The sequence below is a fragment of the Pezoporus flaviventris genome, unplaced genomic scaffold (assembly GCF_033815535.1).
Source record: "Pezoporus flaviventris isolate CSIRO_AGI_PZ_B2104156 unplaced genomic scaffold, CSIRO_AGI_Pfla_v1 ptg000131l, whole genome shotgun sequence".
NCBI lineage: Eukaryota > Metazoa > Chordata > Aves > Psittaciformes > Psittacidae > Pezoporus > Pezoporus flaviventris.
This window is the reverse complement of record NW_026892679.1, coordinates 1,563,727-1,579,952: the sequence shown is the minus strand read 5'-3', so window position 1 is coordinate 1,579,952 and position 16,226 is coordinate 1,563,727. Positions and strand designations below refer to the sequence as shown.

Here is a 16,226-nt window from a genome sequence, read left to right as displayed (position 1 = left end):
GTCCTGTGGGAAAGAATCTGCTATTAAAAAAAGGTATTTAATCTATTTGTGTTTATCCTGTGCATAGGTATGCAAATGTTTGTGGAAACATATCCATTGGGGCAAAAAGCCAACATTTGCCTTTTTTCTGCAAAATGAATACAGTCCTGTAGAGCTCAGTATATGAAAGATCCTGATACTTGGAAACTGATTCCTACAGCTATGACTTCGTGATCTGCTCATGTATTACTTCCAGACTCAGAAAAGTCAAAAATGCCGGGGTTCTCTTTTACCTGAAACATTAGGGAATAGGGATTTCAGCCGTACTGTTTGAAATAGCATATGGACAGCAGGCCTTTATTCCAAAATTACTCCTTTAGGGATTTCAGTTGAGTGGTAGAAACCTATAAGCAGAAGTTAAGAAAAAATCTATTAAATTGTGTCTTTGATTTTGGTGCAACATTACCAATCATAGCCCCAACTTATGATATGAATAAAGTTATCATATAGGATGTTAAAAATATATTCAATGTATTTTCAGTTGCCTTTTCTTCCCTTGCTTCGTTTTGTGCATGACTGAAGTTTAATATTTAGGAAAGCATGGTCTTAGTTGATGCGATACTGATTCATTTATATAATCAGAAATAATTTGAAGTAGTAAATATCTTGCCATTTCTGTGAGACCCTGTTTGTTGTACATGCAGCAGCACGCAGTACAATAAAAGGTTCTTTCAGCAATTGTCTAGGAAAGTACTTTCCAAGAGATCTGCACATGATTAGAATTACTGAGTGCCCTCCAGCTTCCTGTTTTGGAATTAAATGTCTTTGGGACACTTGGAACATAATCAGTTTTGAAAAGCGAAAGCAATTTAACCAACTAAATTCTTCATCGTCTTAGCTCTGATTTCAGTTAGCTGTAGGTAGGGATGAAGATGTGAAATAGTCCATGGGATACATTAATCAAATTGAAGGACTAAAATAACTCCAGTAGCCACAGAAGTAGCTTTTGAGTGAAATGAGAGCAGATAAAACACAACAGTCAAAGCAACATTCTGGCGCTTTCCTTGCACATGTATAAATATATACATATATATATATATATATATATATAAAAAATACGAGTATTTTTGAATCCCAGACTGGTTTGGGTTAAAAGGGGCCTTAAAGCTTATCTAGTTCCAACCCCTACCATGGGCAGGGACACCTTCCACTAGACCAGGTTGCTCCAAGCCCCGTCCAACCTGGACTTGAACACTGCCAGGAATGAGGCAGCCACAGCTTCTCTGGGCAACCTGTGCCAGGGCCTCACCACCCTCACAGGGAAGAACTTCTGCCTAAGAGTTCATCTCAGTCTCCCCTCTGCCAGGTTAAAGCCATTCCTCCTTGTCCTGTCCCTATGGGCCGTTGTCCAAAGCCCCTCTCCAGCTTTCTTGTAGCCCCTTTGGGCACTGGCAGCTGCTCTAAGGTCTCCCCTTAAGGAGCCTTCTCTTCCCCAGGCTGAACCATCCCAGCTCTCTCAGCCTGTCTCCAGAGCAGAGCTGCTCCAGCCCTCACAGCATCTCCACGGCCTCCTCTGGACTTGCTACAGCAGCTCCACATCTCTCTTATGGTGTTGTCCCAGAGCTGGACACAGGACTGCAGGTGGAGTACTAGCTCTTGCTTTACTTGTTGTGTCACGTGTTTCCGATCCAGTGTGATGCTGAGCAAATCACTTTTTGGTACAGTCCAGGAAGATGGGGCTGTGGAGCTCTCATGCTTTGTACCCTCTGAATACAAAAATCACCTGCAGAGGATAGTATATCATGCTGTTCACTATGTAACATTTGGTGACTTGCACAAAGTGGTACAGGAGTGATGTGTCCTCTAGTGCTTTGTGGCTCCACATCTGAAGGAAGGAGAAATGTCCCTTTGAGCTTACCCATGCAGGAGAATCTGCAAAAATACGTGAACACATCATTGAGTGAGAAGAGGCTAAGGTACCAGCTGTCTTTCTTAAATTTTGTGCTGCTCCCAAAAAAGAAAAGCTTGAACATTTTGGAGGAACAATTTGCTAATAGCTTGAAGTATTTTATGTAGGTTATTTATGAAGTTTGAAGGAAAATTTAGGTATGCTTGTTGAATAGTCGTGCACAGAACACTCTTCAGGTCCCTCCATTTCATACTGAGCAATTCAAGTGCAAGAAGAATTTCTTAAAAGGAGATACACTAATGTCTTTAAAAGCTCACCCATTATATGGATTTTGCATGTGTAAAATCTTTATGGTAACACTGTTCATGAGCTTGCCCAGGTGTACCTATGTACAATGTGTACCATTTCTTGATTTTTGTAAGCCAGTGGTGTTGTCTGGTTATTATATTAAAATAGTATTGTTAACCATTACAGGTGTTTTCCACCACATACTGCATGGGGGACATTTGGGTATTCCTAACTCTGCACTGAGCTTTCTTGTCAAGTAAAGCAAGAGTTTGCATGAAGATGGAGACTGTTAGAAGATTCATTCCAAACAGAAACATTATGAATAATTCATACAAATTCTTACAAATTCATACAAATTGTCTTTAAAGAATTGTAAAGCAAATTTCAACTTCCTAGTTTTCAAGTATGGTTGGCTTCAAAGTGCAGTTGCATTGAATTGTACAAAACTCTTGGTGGTGTATTACTGTAGCCAAGATCCTTTTCTACTTTGTATTTTCTTTATTTCTCCACAGATGTCTCCTAGCCGTATAGTTCAGCCATAGGAACATAATATCGATATGCTTATTGTTAGCTAAAGCTGACACGGGCAATTTTTAATTGCAAGATTTATGTATTGTGTTTTTTCTTCTCATTTGTTTTTTGTGAATTTTAGCTGCATTTTGTCAAACTACAATTATTTTTTTTGTAAAGCTCACTAGCAGTTGAATTTGGTTTGAGGTCTATTGTATACCACATTCCTGGAAATCCATATTACTGTGTTGTACAGCATGGCAGGTTTCATTTGACATCACAGTACTTTCTTTTTGGCTACTGTGCACATCCTCAATATACACTGGGGCTGGTTGTGATTGATGACATTGGTAACAGTATGTTTATTAATATTTAGAATAAACTTAGAGTATTGTGTTTGAAAATGAACTGAAGGGTTTTCTACCTCCCAAATCTGAATTAGGAATTGCATTTTCTAAGCAACAGTAATTAGAGAGTAGAAAGTAAGTACATCTGTGTTATATCATGTATTAATTAAATAAACAGTTTTTCAGGACAAGCAGAAGGTGAGCTAACTTGACTTGGTAGGGTCTGACCCTGTTACATTGAAAACCATATTTATTATATTTAGGTGTTTCTAAACAGAAAAACACCACCGGTATCCTAATATGCTACAAGTTGTAATTTAAGTAGGATTTTTTTTTTTGAGAATTTATAAGAAAATAATTATTTGCGTGATAGTTATAATTTTTAAATTAAGATTTTGAATTTTAAATAGATCATTGTAGATCTATTACCTTCCTGTTAATACGAGAATAATATATATGCTTTAGCCTTAACCTGTAGTTAATATCTCTGAATTTCTCATACTCAGATAAACTAGTTGTAAGTAACGAGTCTTCTTTCTCTTTTCTTATTTCTGTTTTCTACTTTCTCACTTCCCCTTTCCTCTTTCTTCTTTCTCCTTGTCCTCCTTTTCTCCTTCTCCTGTTCTTCCTTCTCCTCCTTCTCCTACAGGCATCTCAGGTACCTTTTAAAGTTTATCATTTGAACAGATACTAACTTAACTGGATCTTCTTTCCTTTTTTGAGTGGGCAGCATGCAATTCTTACTGCAGTAAGTCACTGTCCCAGTGACACTGTCTTTCTCTTATGGTGTCCTGTGTGGGCATTGGTGCAGACAAACCTCCCTGAAGTGCTTCCCTGGCCTGCTTGCCCTTCAGCCGCTTTTAATTGTAACCTTTAAGCTGAAATTCCTTGTTTTTTCACATTTTGTAACAACTTGAGCATTTCTGTCTAACTTTTTCACTTGAATTACTGCTAAACACTGTCAGTCTTGGCACCATTTTCGTACATCAGAAATGTTTCACATCAGAGAAATTAATGAGTATGTGAGTTTGTCTCCTGTAAAGTAAGGTTGTATGCATTTGCTTTCAGCCTCCCTGTTGAATTAAGCATTGCCAAAACTGGGTTGCTGCTGAGATTATCAAAGCAGAAATAATAATTGTTGTTCTAAAAGAAATGACTGACCTAAAATACAGCTGAACTGCTACTGTTGTCTTCTAGTGTGGCAGGTTTTTTTTTACTTATTGTCTATTATAAATCATAGATCCCAATCCTGGAAGCACTTCAGTTCAAAAAAGCAATAATCCTGTGAAATAGTACTAAACTTTTTCCAATTTGTACAAATGCAAGGTCATGGCAGAAACAATGGGAAAATCCTGCAGTCTGCTTTATGTTTGGATGAAATTCAGTGATACAAAACTTCGCTTGTGTGTGCATTTTTGTTATTGCACTCTAATAACTGCAGACTAACTCTGACAACATGTGGTATACCTACCTGATCTGTTTTTGATGAGCCTTGAAAATTCTGCACACCTCTGCATGTGTGTACCTTGTTCTCGTACAGTAGCACTGTTGAGGTCTCATGTCCTGAACACGTGTTTGGCATGTGTTTCTTGTGAAGGCATGTGAATGAAATTCCAAAACTTCCTGTTAAACATATTTTTTAGTTGTTGTAATCCTAGAGTAGGAAAGGTCACAGATCGAAATCACTAGAATTTATATCCTTGAAAGGATGTGGATGCATTTGGCAGCACTGCCCAAAATTTGGCCTGATAGAACCCCTTCTCACATGCCCCCTTTACCAGGGATATGCCTGGGAGCAGTGATCCTAGGCTGTGGATGAACTTCCACAGCCTGTCTCGCCCTCAGGACTGGATCTAGCAAGGCTTCTGTGGACACAGATGCCAAAATATGCCCTGCAAAAGATGGCTGGAGAAGACGAGAAGCTGTGGCTGCCCAATCCCTGACGGTGCTCAAGGCCAGGGTGGACGGGGCTTGGAGCAACCTGGTCTAGTGAAAGGCATTCCTGCCTGTGACAGGGAATTGGAACTGAATGAGCTTTAATGTCCCCTCCAACCCAAACCAGTTTGTGATTCTGTGATTCTAAATGAGTAATTCCAAGAAACAATATTGACAAAGGATATTGGTTGGAAGTAGAGCAAATAAATCAATCTCTGCAGCTCACATCTGAGATTGCTTTGTTTTTCTGTGAAATGTGTGTCCTTAGCTTTGGGTGGACCCTTCTTCTAAGAATTTCAGATGGCTTAGCTTAGTCTGTCTTCCTTCAGCATATGGGCTGTGTTCCTCTCACTCCTTCATCTCCTGGTTTTGCAGGGTCTTAGCTGTAGTTTCTCCCAGAAGAGGTTTCCTACGTACTGTGTGAATCACATCTGTTCAGTCAGTCTCACCTCTGAGCCTGGCAGGATCATGGAGCAGATTCTCCTGGAAACCATACTGGGGCACATGAAAAACAACGAGGTGGCTGGTGGCAGCTAGCATGGCTTCACTGAGGGCAAATCCTGCCTCACCAATTTGGTGGCCTTCTGTGATGGGGCTACGGAACTGATGGACGGGGCAGAGCAGTTGATGTCATCTACCTGGACTTGTCCAAAGTTTGACACTGTCCCACATGACATCCTTGTCTCCAAACTGGAGAAACATCAATTTGATGGATGGACCACTCGGTGGATAAAGAACTGGCTAGTTGGCCACACACAAAGAGTTGTGGTCAATGGCTCAGTGTTCGGCTGGAGACCAGTAACGAGTGGCGTCCCCCGCAGATCGGTGTTGGGACCGGTCTTGTTCAACATCTTTGTTGGTGACATGGACAGTGGGATTGAGTGTGCCCTCAGCAAGTTTGCCGATGACACCAAGCTGTGTGGTTCGGTTGATACGCTGGAGGGAAGGAATGCCATCCAGAGGGACCTTGACACGCTTGTGAGGTGGGCAAATGCCAGTCTCATGGAGTTCAGCAAAGCAAAGTGGAAGGTCCTACACCTGGGTCAGGGCAATCCCAGAGGAGCCCTGAGGAGAAGGACTTGGGGTTCTTGGTCAGTCAGAAGATGAACATGAGCTGGCTTCAGCGTGTGCTCGCAGCCCAGAAAGCCAGCCGTATCCTGGGCTGCATCAAAATGAGCATGACCAGCAGGTCGAAGGAGGTGATCCTGCTTCTCTACTCTGCTTTTGTGAGACCCCACTTGGAGTATTGTGTGCAGTTCAGGTGTCTTCAGTGTAAGGATATGGAGCTGTTGGAGCAAGTCCAGTGGAGGCCATGAGGATAATCAGGGGACTGGAGCACCTCCTGCATGAAGACATGAGGTGGGGTTGCTGGCCAGACAACCCCCTGTTCTTCTCAGTGGTTACCTCTGACTGTCTCAACTCCACACTGTTTTCAACATGGAATGGAGAGAGAGGATCAAATACAGAGAGTCAAGGTCTGTGTAAAGGTAGGGACTTGAGACTCTGCACAGAAGGGATGAAAACCACCAGCATAATGACCTGCAGAGACTAGACCCATGGGGTCTGCTGGCAAAAAAGTGGGACATGGTCCAAATAGATGTTGAGAACACCCAGGAGGAAGAAGGAAGCACACAGATAAAATCTTACCATGCTGCCACACCCGCCACATTAAGTTCTAATTCCATCTGATGAATGCTGTCCTGCCATTCAGTTTCATGTTCAGATCTCCCTGTTTGCCAAAGGAAAAGTGTTGGATGGGGAGGGGAACTGCTCCCTGAAAGCTCTTGTGTTTCACAGGGTAGCTTACAGACATCTGAAGAAACACTACTCTGGGGAAACAGCGATATGTTTATTTTCAATGTTGGAGGCTGAAATGAAATTAAGTGTAAATGTATTCCAAAGCAGTGAAATCAAATTTGCTTACTAATCTGGATTCCACCTCCTTTCTTCCCCCTCCCACTGAAACTAACAGTACCAGTCACTGTGCCTGTGTCGCCTCTTCCTCCCTTTCCTGCTTGCAGCCCAATCCTGCTGTGCTCCTGCAGGAGAATTTCCCAGGAGACTGGCCTGCACCAGAAGTAAATAGAGGTCAGGACAAGAAAAGAGAGGAGGAACAGGGGAATTGGAAGAAAGGCAGCAGTGACTTGAGATCCAGGAGAAATGTGCCTGCTGTTCTTAAAACCACCTCTCTTAGCTTTTACCCCCAAAAAGGGCATTAGGGCATGCTTCTGCATTTCAAAGGGAATTTAGGCTGAACAAGGAAGGCTGGCCTCCCTCCAGAGGTGACCTGCCTTAACCCATGCCTTCCTGCTGCTCTTCAGTCTCTAGAGAACAGCTCTCTTTAAGGAGTATCAAAGCATACTATTAACTCTCTCCTGCTGTCAAATTAACTTGTTGCAAGGGGTTTTAAACTGGACTTCTTCATCAGGAGGAATAAAAATATGTGTTATTTTGCTTTCAGAATGATGTGCAGCATCATTTCTTGTGTATTGATTTAAATAATGTTAGCATTTTAAAAGGAGCAAATTGACTTAATTTGTTTAGGGGCTCCTTAAAGTTTGAGAACAATTTTATATGAGTTAAAATTAGTGATAATTCATTTATGATGGAACTGATACAATTTACATAATTGCTGCTTATCTTTTTTTCTAATATGTATATTGCTTTTAAACATCTGCTCAGTAGTCCATTATGGTAGCAAGAAAATGATTTTATGTGAGAGCAATGGGGGAGCAGATGCTTCCTGATGACAACTTCCGTGTTAGTTTAGGAAACAGCCAGTGGGTCCTGGTTTTAACTTGAGGCATGACAAGCATGCAAGCAGATTTGCAAAGCAAAAACACAAAATTGAGAAATCAAATTACTTCATAGCATCTTTAATGATTGCAGTTTTGGCAATCCCCCCTCCCCCCCCATTTATTTATTTTTTTTTTTCTTAATGCCGGTATGTTTGCTTTGTCTTTGACAGATCTAAGCAAAATGATGGATTTGTTTTGTGGTGTGTGTACATGCATAAGTGTTTTGTGGCAGTTACAGAGTCTTTCAAACTTAAATTGATTCCATGTTTGATGCAGTAATTAAAATTCAACATTAGCTCAAAAAGAGATAGGACAACAGTTAAAGAATGAAAAATGAATGTCTTCTTTTGGGCTGATACAAAACTTTCTGGGGCTCCATAGCTTTATTCAGCCATGCATAGTTTTTCAGATGTTCCAAAAACCACCTAAAATGACTGCACTCATTTTGTTCATCTCATCAGCAAAGTTCATCTCTTCAGCTAGGGAGATACCATCAGAACTTTTAAGCTCCAAAATGTACTTTCCCTGCATAGATACTGTATGCTGTGCTTACAGAGACTAAAGTACAGGATTACACATCAGTGCTCTATCTTTTTTATGTAAGAAATCTTGAAACTGCTGTTTATGGAAGGAAAGGGGATTAGACGTAGCCCTAATAAGATTCAGCTATCTGCCTTTGTATGCAAATCACAAATACAGTGTGCTGATTTTCACTAGAAACAGCAGAAAAAGATTTGAGTATCTGAAACATATTTTGAGTGTGAAAACTTAGTACACGACTGAAGGCCATGTTGTTACAGAGCAGAAGTGTCAGTTTCAGAGTTTTTTTGAACTTTGTATTCAGCCGAATACTTGCTTTCAGAACCTGCTTAAACCATCAGTCAAAAAAAAAAAAAAAAATCCAGGATAATACAGAATAAATGTGTCCAAACGTATTCTGCTCTCCAAAAGAATAAATCAGTAAAACTGCTGCCTTCTCTTCTGTGCTGCTTCTCCTGCCATCAGACTGTGTGCATCTACTGGGAAGGCCACTTTGGGATAAGATCAGCTTTCTCTGGAAATAATAGGATGTTTGGAAAAGTACCTGTGTCTGGTAATGGCAGGAATTCTTATGACTTTTCCATGGCTGTCTGAAGGAACAGTGAAAGTAGAAAGTCTTCCCTTTGTTTTCCTTTACCTAATCCAGCAAATGATACTTACCAGCTGAAATCTGTGCTAACTCAGTAAGCTAAATTTTAATGATGAAGTTGTTGCTAGCTATATTTATGACTTTCTGAGATAATAAGCAGGGTTTTAGTAAAGTGTGTTTTCCCTCATGATATACAAGCTTGAGTATTTCATTTTTGAACGAGTATTAACTTACTTATTTTCCTAAGTATTTGGAGGTAATAAAGACTATGGCTTCTTTATCAGTCTAAAATAGTCACAAATTAGGTACCAGTATTTGTGTAAGGGTATGCAGTCATTTTACCATTATATGTAGAAGCGTATATAGGAGGGGAAAGTACATACAGTTTTTTTCTAGAACAATAATATTTAATACATGAATGGGCAGTCTTGCCATTTCCATGCGAAGTATTTTTCTAGAACAACGTAAACTAGTGACTAAGAAGTAGGCAAGGCCATAATATCTGGTGAAACATTAATGTCTGTAAAGCAGTATGATTTTCATTCCAGGAGGCTCATCTGAAGGGCCTTTTTAAAGTTTAATGTAGGTTCAGTTCTGAATAAGAACTCTTTCTCATCCCCACCCCTACAAACTTGAAAACCAGTATTTGTCTTTTGTTCCCACAGGCTGCTGCTGTTCTTTCTGTTAGTATTCTCACTAAGAAAGCTCAGCTTACTATAGAGAAGAAACTTCTTGTTTCAATCTGTATTTCGCATCTGATCTGTAGGTAGGACATGTGTGAGGAGGAAAGAACTTGCCTTCATCGTCTGTTACACATTTACATGGGAACTGGACATACAATACCTAACCTGTGAAGGCAGATACTGTTATCATCATTGTCCTTTATGTCCTTAGGATCCCTTCACATACAGTTGTTAAAACTAGGTTAATCTTTAAGATTCCTTTTCAGTGCCTCAGATATCTGTTTCCCGGTAAGATAAAATCAACCATTCCTGCAGCCATCCAGAATTTCCCAGAAACCTTCTGTTCTGTGCCCATTTATGATTTCCCATTCAATGTCCAAAAATGTATTTACAGTACTTGGGTCTGTAGCTTCCCAAAGTCTGGCCTTTCCATTTGTGATCTTCTCTCCATGTGCCTCCACAGCATCTGGTTGTCCAATACACTCAATCTGGGGGAAATCACTTCTGTGTGGGATATCAGAAAAAATTGGAAGTATCTTGTGTATCAGTACTGTTATAGTTCATCAGGTTTTATATCTCTTCATAGATCAATTTATTGCTGAGTTAAGGATGTGAGATAAAAATGCAGAATAGCTTTAAATTTCGTGTGTGTTAAACTCGCAGTGTTCAAAGGAGGTTCTTCTCTGTTCAATCATTTTTACTTTGCTTGGACAGGGACAGTAAGCCAGCATTCACCGTTGCTTGGCAATAGTCAAATTATGAAATGCACACCCAACCTGTGGGGTGTTACGGTTGCTTAGTTCATGTATGTAAATTTAGGGGTTTGAAAACCAAACAAGTCCACACCCATGGTATCTTCTTGGAAAGTTCGTTCTAACATTTAATCTTAATGTTACTATTAATTTAATGGTTCCATTTTCAGAGAGGTTGGGTATCTACAATTTTTAAAAAGTCAAACCAACTGTGTGCTTACCGCTGTTTTACTATAGATTTGAAATATTAGGAAATCTCTGCTGCAGCAGGTATATCTCAATGCAGTAGGTTCAGTCTCTTCTGTTTTATTTCAAGTTTACAGTAAGTTTTACTTGCTTTACACCTGAAATCTACATTAACAGAAAAAGAAGTCTCAGTGTTAGAAGTACTATTAGCAAAAACAGCTGCTGGCAGAAAGTCTTTAGAGAAGGTAGAACAGAATTTTTGGTGGATACATCTGATTTGTCTTTTGGCAAGAAAAATCATATTATTTAAAGATACATTTTTGAAGTGATTTCTACTAAAGGTACTGAGGAGAGCTGCAGCTGTAGTCGCCTTGTTGTACCAGTTATTGTGCCATAAACATTTTAGAGAGCTTTTGTCTTTTGCTTAGAAAGGCAGCCTGAACTTAGAAAGACTTGAGTTCTGCAGATGCTTACACACAGTTCATGTTTAGTGGAATTAAGTCTGTAAGTTGTCTTTGTAGGGTTTGGACTTTGATTTTTTTTTTCCTGTGAATCCATATGAGTACTGCTGTGAAAGGGGTGATGGCCATTATTTCCGTTCTGTGTATTTACTGAATTTATTACAATAGTAGCAATTACTTTTCTCTTTATACACAGATGCAAAAGTTGATTTATTACTGTATTTGTGTTTGTTGTTTTAGGAGTCCTTGGATGATTCTCAAGTAGCTGGAGTTTGTGCAACAGAAGAAGTGATTCGCTATGAATATCATGTCTTGTACTCCAGCAGCTACCAAGTACCTGTGCTCTATTTTAGGGCATGCTTTTTAGGTAAGACCAATCTTCTGTTAGACAAAGTAAAGAATAAAAATAATTTGGATTAAATATTTGTTAAATACACAGATTTTGTATTAAATTGAGGTACATAGTAATGATCATACGTAATAAGAAAGTAAGAGATGAGGCTGTTCAGTAGATTTTGTGGTAATCCTGACACAGCTTCAGGACCTTGGAGTAGATGATACCATCTCAGCCTGAAGGAAGCTGATCTTTGGCTCCTGGCATCTTGCCTGTGGTTGACTGAAACTGCAGGTCATTTTTCTTTTTCTTTTCTTCAACTGAATACAAAAACTTAAAGGTGCATGTTTGAATTTGGCTATAAAATGAGGGGACATAATGACAGTGCTTCTGCAGAACTGTCTCTGTTTATTTTGGATCCTGAATTTGAGCCACAGGGCTGGGGTCTAAATGTACCTTTAAAAGTATATGCTGTTTTCCATTTAAATTTGCTTTATAATAATACCAATAAGGTGTTGCCTTCTTCTACCTGTTAAAACTGGCTCCTGAAACACTGATACTCTTTCCTCCCTAATACACACAACTTGTAATCCATTACTTAATTGCTATAGCCACTGTGATTTTACCCACCATCCTGTCAGGAAGGAAAGAGGAGCACACAGCCTCCTGCCAAGGCCACTGTTAGAGTCACTTACTTAATCAGCAAACAGAGAGTAATCACACTGCAGCACTGGCTCTGCTCAAATACTGTGTATCTAGAGTGGAGGGACTGAAATCTTCCAACTCATTCAGTCTCCTTCATGCGTCGTGGTCGGCTGGGGAAGGGTGGCCAGGAAAAGGACCTGGGGGTGCTGATTGACAGGTGAACGTGAGCCAGCTTGTGCCCAGGCAGGCAAGAAACCAACAGCCTTTTGTCCTGTATCAGCAATATTGTGGCCAGCAGGACCAGGGCAGTGATTGTGCCTCTGTACTGGGCACTGAAGGTGACCAGAGGCGAGGCTGCATCTTGAATCCTGTGTTCAGTTCTGAGCCCCTCACTACAAGAGAGACATTGAGGTGCTGGAGCAGAAAAGGGCAATGGAGCTGGTGAAGGGCCTGGAGCAGAAGTCTGATGAGGAATGGCTGAGGCAACTGGGGGGGTTTAGTCTGGAGAAGAGAAGCCTCGGGGGGGGGCCTTACTGCTTTCTACAACTACCTGAAAGGAGAATGGAGCCAAGAAGTGGCTGATCTCTTCTTTCAAGGAACAAGTGACAGGGCAAGAGCAAATGGCCTCAACCTGCACCAGGGGAGGTTTAGATGTATATTAGGAACAGTTTCTTCACTGTGTGAACTGGTGGTCAGGCTTTGGAACAGGCTGCCCTGGGAAGTGGTAGAATCACTGTCCCTGGAGGAATTTAAGTGTGTGTGAATGTGGTGCTTAGGGTCAGGGTAGACTTGGCAGTGTTAGGTTAACAGTAGGACTAGATGATCTTAAGGGTTTTTTCCAACCTAGTTAATTCTATGATCAGCATCTTTTGTGTTGTGAATAATCTTATAATCTTTATTTAGATAAAAATGTCTGAATGTTGACAGTGATATCTTTTCCTTTTTAATTAAAAAGTTAGCTTAAGCTGCTTTGAATGTGTTTGGAAAATTTAATCACTCTCTGCCTTATATTGTTTAATGGTTTCTAATTTTGCAGTGTTAGCTTTTTAAAAGGCACTTCAGATTTAGAATTGAAGAACAAATTCTCATAGACTCCCTGGTGGAAAGGTTTCAGTCTGAGGTGCAGTTTCAGGAATGGATAATTTGGGGTAAATTTACAAACTGGGACATGGAGAACTGGGGACATTGCTCTGCCTTTACCACCAACAGAACTCATTTGCACACATCCTACTGCAAATCTATTTCTAGAATTATTACAGGCATTTACAAACGTGCAGTGTTTTGCCTTTAAACTTACTCTGCTGACAGGAAAATGAAGAAACTTTTGCTGTAAGAGACAGATTAACATATCTGTGGTCCTGAGAAATGTCATCTTCTTAGTTTTTAGCTGAATTAATAGTTCTGTGTCTCTAAAGAACGTAGAGGAAGTAGGACACTATTTCTGTTGTACTGTACTTTCATATAATTAGTATTCGCCATAAGCAGTTAATCACCAGAGAAGAACTCACAGAGACAAAACAAGTTGTTTAGCTTGTCAGCATCAGAGAATTCGAGGTGTTGAAACATGACTCCTTATAGCTGGAAGTGCATATTATAAAGCTAGTGGATGGTCTAATGCACAATCGTAGTATTATGTGCCAACAGCTCCCCTTGCAGTACAAACCCGTAATTGTTCCTACAAGTACCATTATGTTTTAAAACACTTCTTGAGAACCTTCACAATGAAAAACAAGGACTTTTTTTTAGGTAACTCCTAAAGTCACCTGGATTCTCCTTAGCATATAACATTCTCTTTTAACATTCAAGAGTCTCTGACTCTGCAAGATAGAAGGACCCAGAATGCTGGCAATAATTGCATTTCCTGTAATGTTTTCAGCTAGTATTCTCTGATTTTAATTATTAATAGCTTACTGTTGAAAATTAAAAATTTTTTGTCCCTGCAAGTTATTTGCTTGCATGTGTCACACTGTGTGAAGGTCCAAACATGGGGTTTTGAGGAACGTGCAAATGACAGTCACAATCACATGGGGTGTTTGAGCAAAGTATCTTTTGTCTTGTCCTGAACCTGTTATGAGGAAAACTCTAGGTAATGCCCTGAATTATTTTTTTTTTCATTTGAAGTAATTAGTAGTCTTCATGTGATAGGCTTCTCACCTTGTTACCCAGAAGGTAGTAATACTCACTTCTCTAAAATAATCAGAGAAGACTCTTCTGAGACCTACATCAATTTCCCAGTCAAAATTCCTAGCATTATTTGTAGATTAAGTAATAGAATCGGTTCCTCATAAGTCTCTCATGAGCTGTTCTTGGTTTCCCTTGAATTCTGTCCATACTGATCCTCATGTTAATTAGAACTTGTTGCAGAAGGTGAAGGTGAGCTATCCTCCTTCCAGTGTTTCCACAGCCCTGCCCTGTCTTGCCTTCCCCAGGAGCAAGGCACAGAGTTTGAATTAAAAACTCTGCTTCCTCTCTGGCAGAATGTTAAATGGCCATTACACCTCTAGGCCTGCCTAGAAAATCATAATTCTTCTGTTCAACCTAAGTAGTTTTGCTTGTTTTACAATATTCACTTCCTCACTTTGTGTGTTATAATAGCAGCTGGTACCAGCCTGTACAAATCTGTGCTCTTCCAAATAGTCTCTTTAACTTCTAGAACAATTAAACCATGACTTTCTCCCAACATACGTGAGTTCAGTTTTCATTGACTTGCAGTCCCTCCCAGGAAAAAGGCTTCTGATAGAGTTGCTGAGAGATTTTCCTGTTGTCTTTAGTGTAGTTACCATCTGCAGGAGCTTGTGTCAGTGAGGACACCCAGTTTTCACTGCTCTCTGCTAGCAGTTGTGCTCCAACATTGTAAATCAGTTCTTCCTGCAGAAGGGTAGAAGTTCCATTCTATGCTTACCTTCCTGCTGTCTAAATTTGATGGTTCAGAGGGACCTTGACAGGCTTGTGAGGTGGCCAATGCAAACCTCATGAAGTTCAACAAAGCTAAGTGCAAGGTCCTACATAGGGGTTGGGGCAATCTGAGGCACAGCTGCAGGCTGGGCAGAGAAGAGATTCAGAGCAGCCCTGCGGAGAAGGACTTGGGGGTGTTGGGTGATGAGAAACTGAACATGAGCTGGCTTCAGTGCGCACTCATCCCAGAAAGCCAACCGTATCCTGGACTGTATCAAAAGGAGCATGACCAGCAGGTCGAAGGAGGTGATCCTGCCCCTCTACTCTGCTCTTGCGAGACCTCACTTGGAGTATTGTGTGCAGTTCTGGTGTCCTCAACATAAAAAGGACATGGAACTGTTGGAACAAGTCCAGAGGAGGGCCATGAGGATGATCAGGGCACTGGAGCACCTCCTGTATGAAGATAGGCTGAGAAAGATGGAGCTGTTCAGCCTGGAGAAGAGAAGGCTGCGTGGAGACCTCATAGCAGCCTTCCAGTGTCTGAAGCGGTCTTATGAGGATGGTGGGGAGGGACTTTCCATCAGGGACTGTAGTGACAGGACAAGGGGTAACGGGTTCAAACTTAAACAGGGGAAGTTCAGGTTAGATACAAGGAAGAAGTTTTTTTCCTGTAAGGATGGTGAGGCACTGGAATGGGTTGCCCAAAGAAGTTGTGAATGCTCCATCCCTGGCAGTGTTCAGGTCCAGGTTGGACAGAGCCTTGGGTGACATGGTCTAGTGTGAGGTGTCCCTGCTCATGGCAGGGGGTTTGGAACTGTATGATCTTAAGGTCCTTTCCAACCCAGACCATTCTAGGATTCTGTGATTTTCCAGAATTATTCTTTAGACCTCTATTTTTGGTGAAGCAAAGTGTGATATGTGAGATAGTTTAAGGTAAGGGTTTGAATTTTTAATTGCAACTGAACGCTTTTGAGAGATATCAAAACTTCTTTAGATTTACAGAGAAGATCTTGTTTGTGCAAGGACAAATACTTCAGCTGAAAATAATGATTAAGTATTATGACTGTCTGAAAAGGTGTTTGGGAACATTACAGGATACAAGAAGGTATGTTTATGCTGCATATATATACACAGGTAGGAAACATTTTTCACTACCTTATGATTCTTCCCATGTGGCATGTAGTCATGAAATCAGACTTACTGAAGCCCCACTCTGTCAGGAGCCCAAGGCAATGGTCCTCAATACTTCAGAGCATCAGAGACCTAGCTATTACTTCTCCAAAATCAGTCTTATGCATGCCACACTGTTCAGAAATGGGAGCCCTTCTTTTTTACTCTGGCTTCTGAGATTACCAAATAGCTTGTTGAAGAAAAG

General features: G+C 40.6%; 1 protein-coding gene across 1 annotated transcript in view; it reads left to right on the top strand.

The window, feature by feature from the left end:
- ATG10 (autophagy related 10) overlaps positions 1 to 16,226 on the top strand; it is a 93,096-nt gene that overhangs the window by 46,082 nt on the left and 30,788 nt on the right. Inside the window, exon 4 of the mRNA XM_061478745.1 lies at positions 11,218 to 11,344. Within this exon, the coding sequence (XP_061334729.1) occupies positions 11,218 to 11,344 (127 nt within the window). The remainder of the gene's footprint in view (positions 1 to 11,217; positions 11,345 to 16,226) is intronic.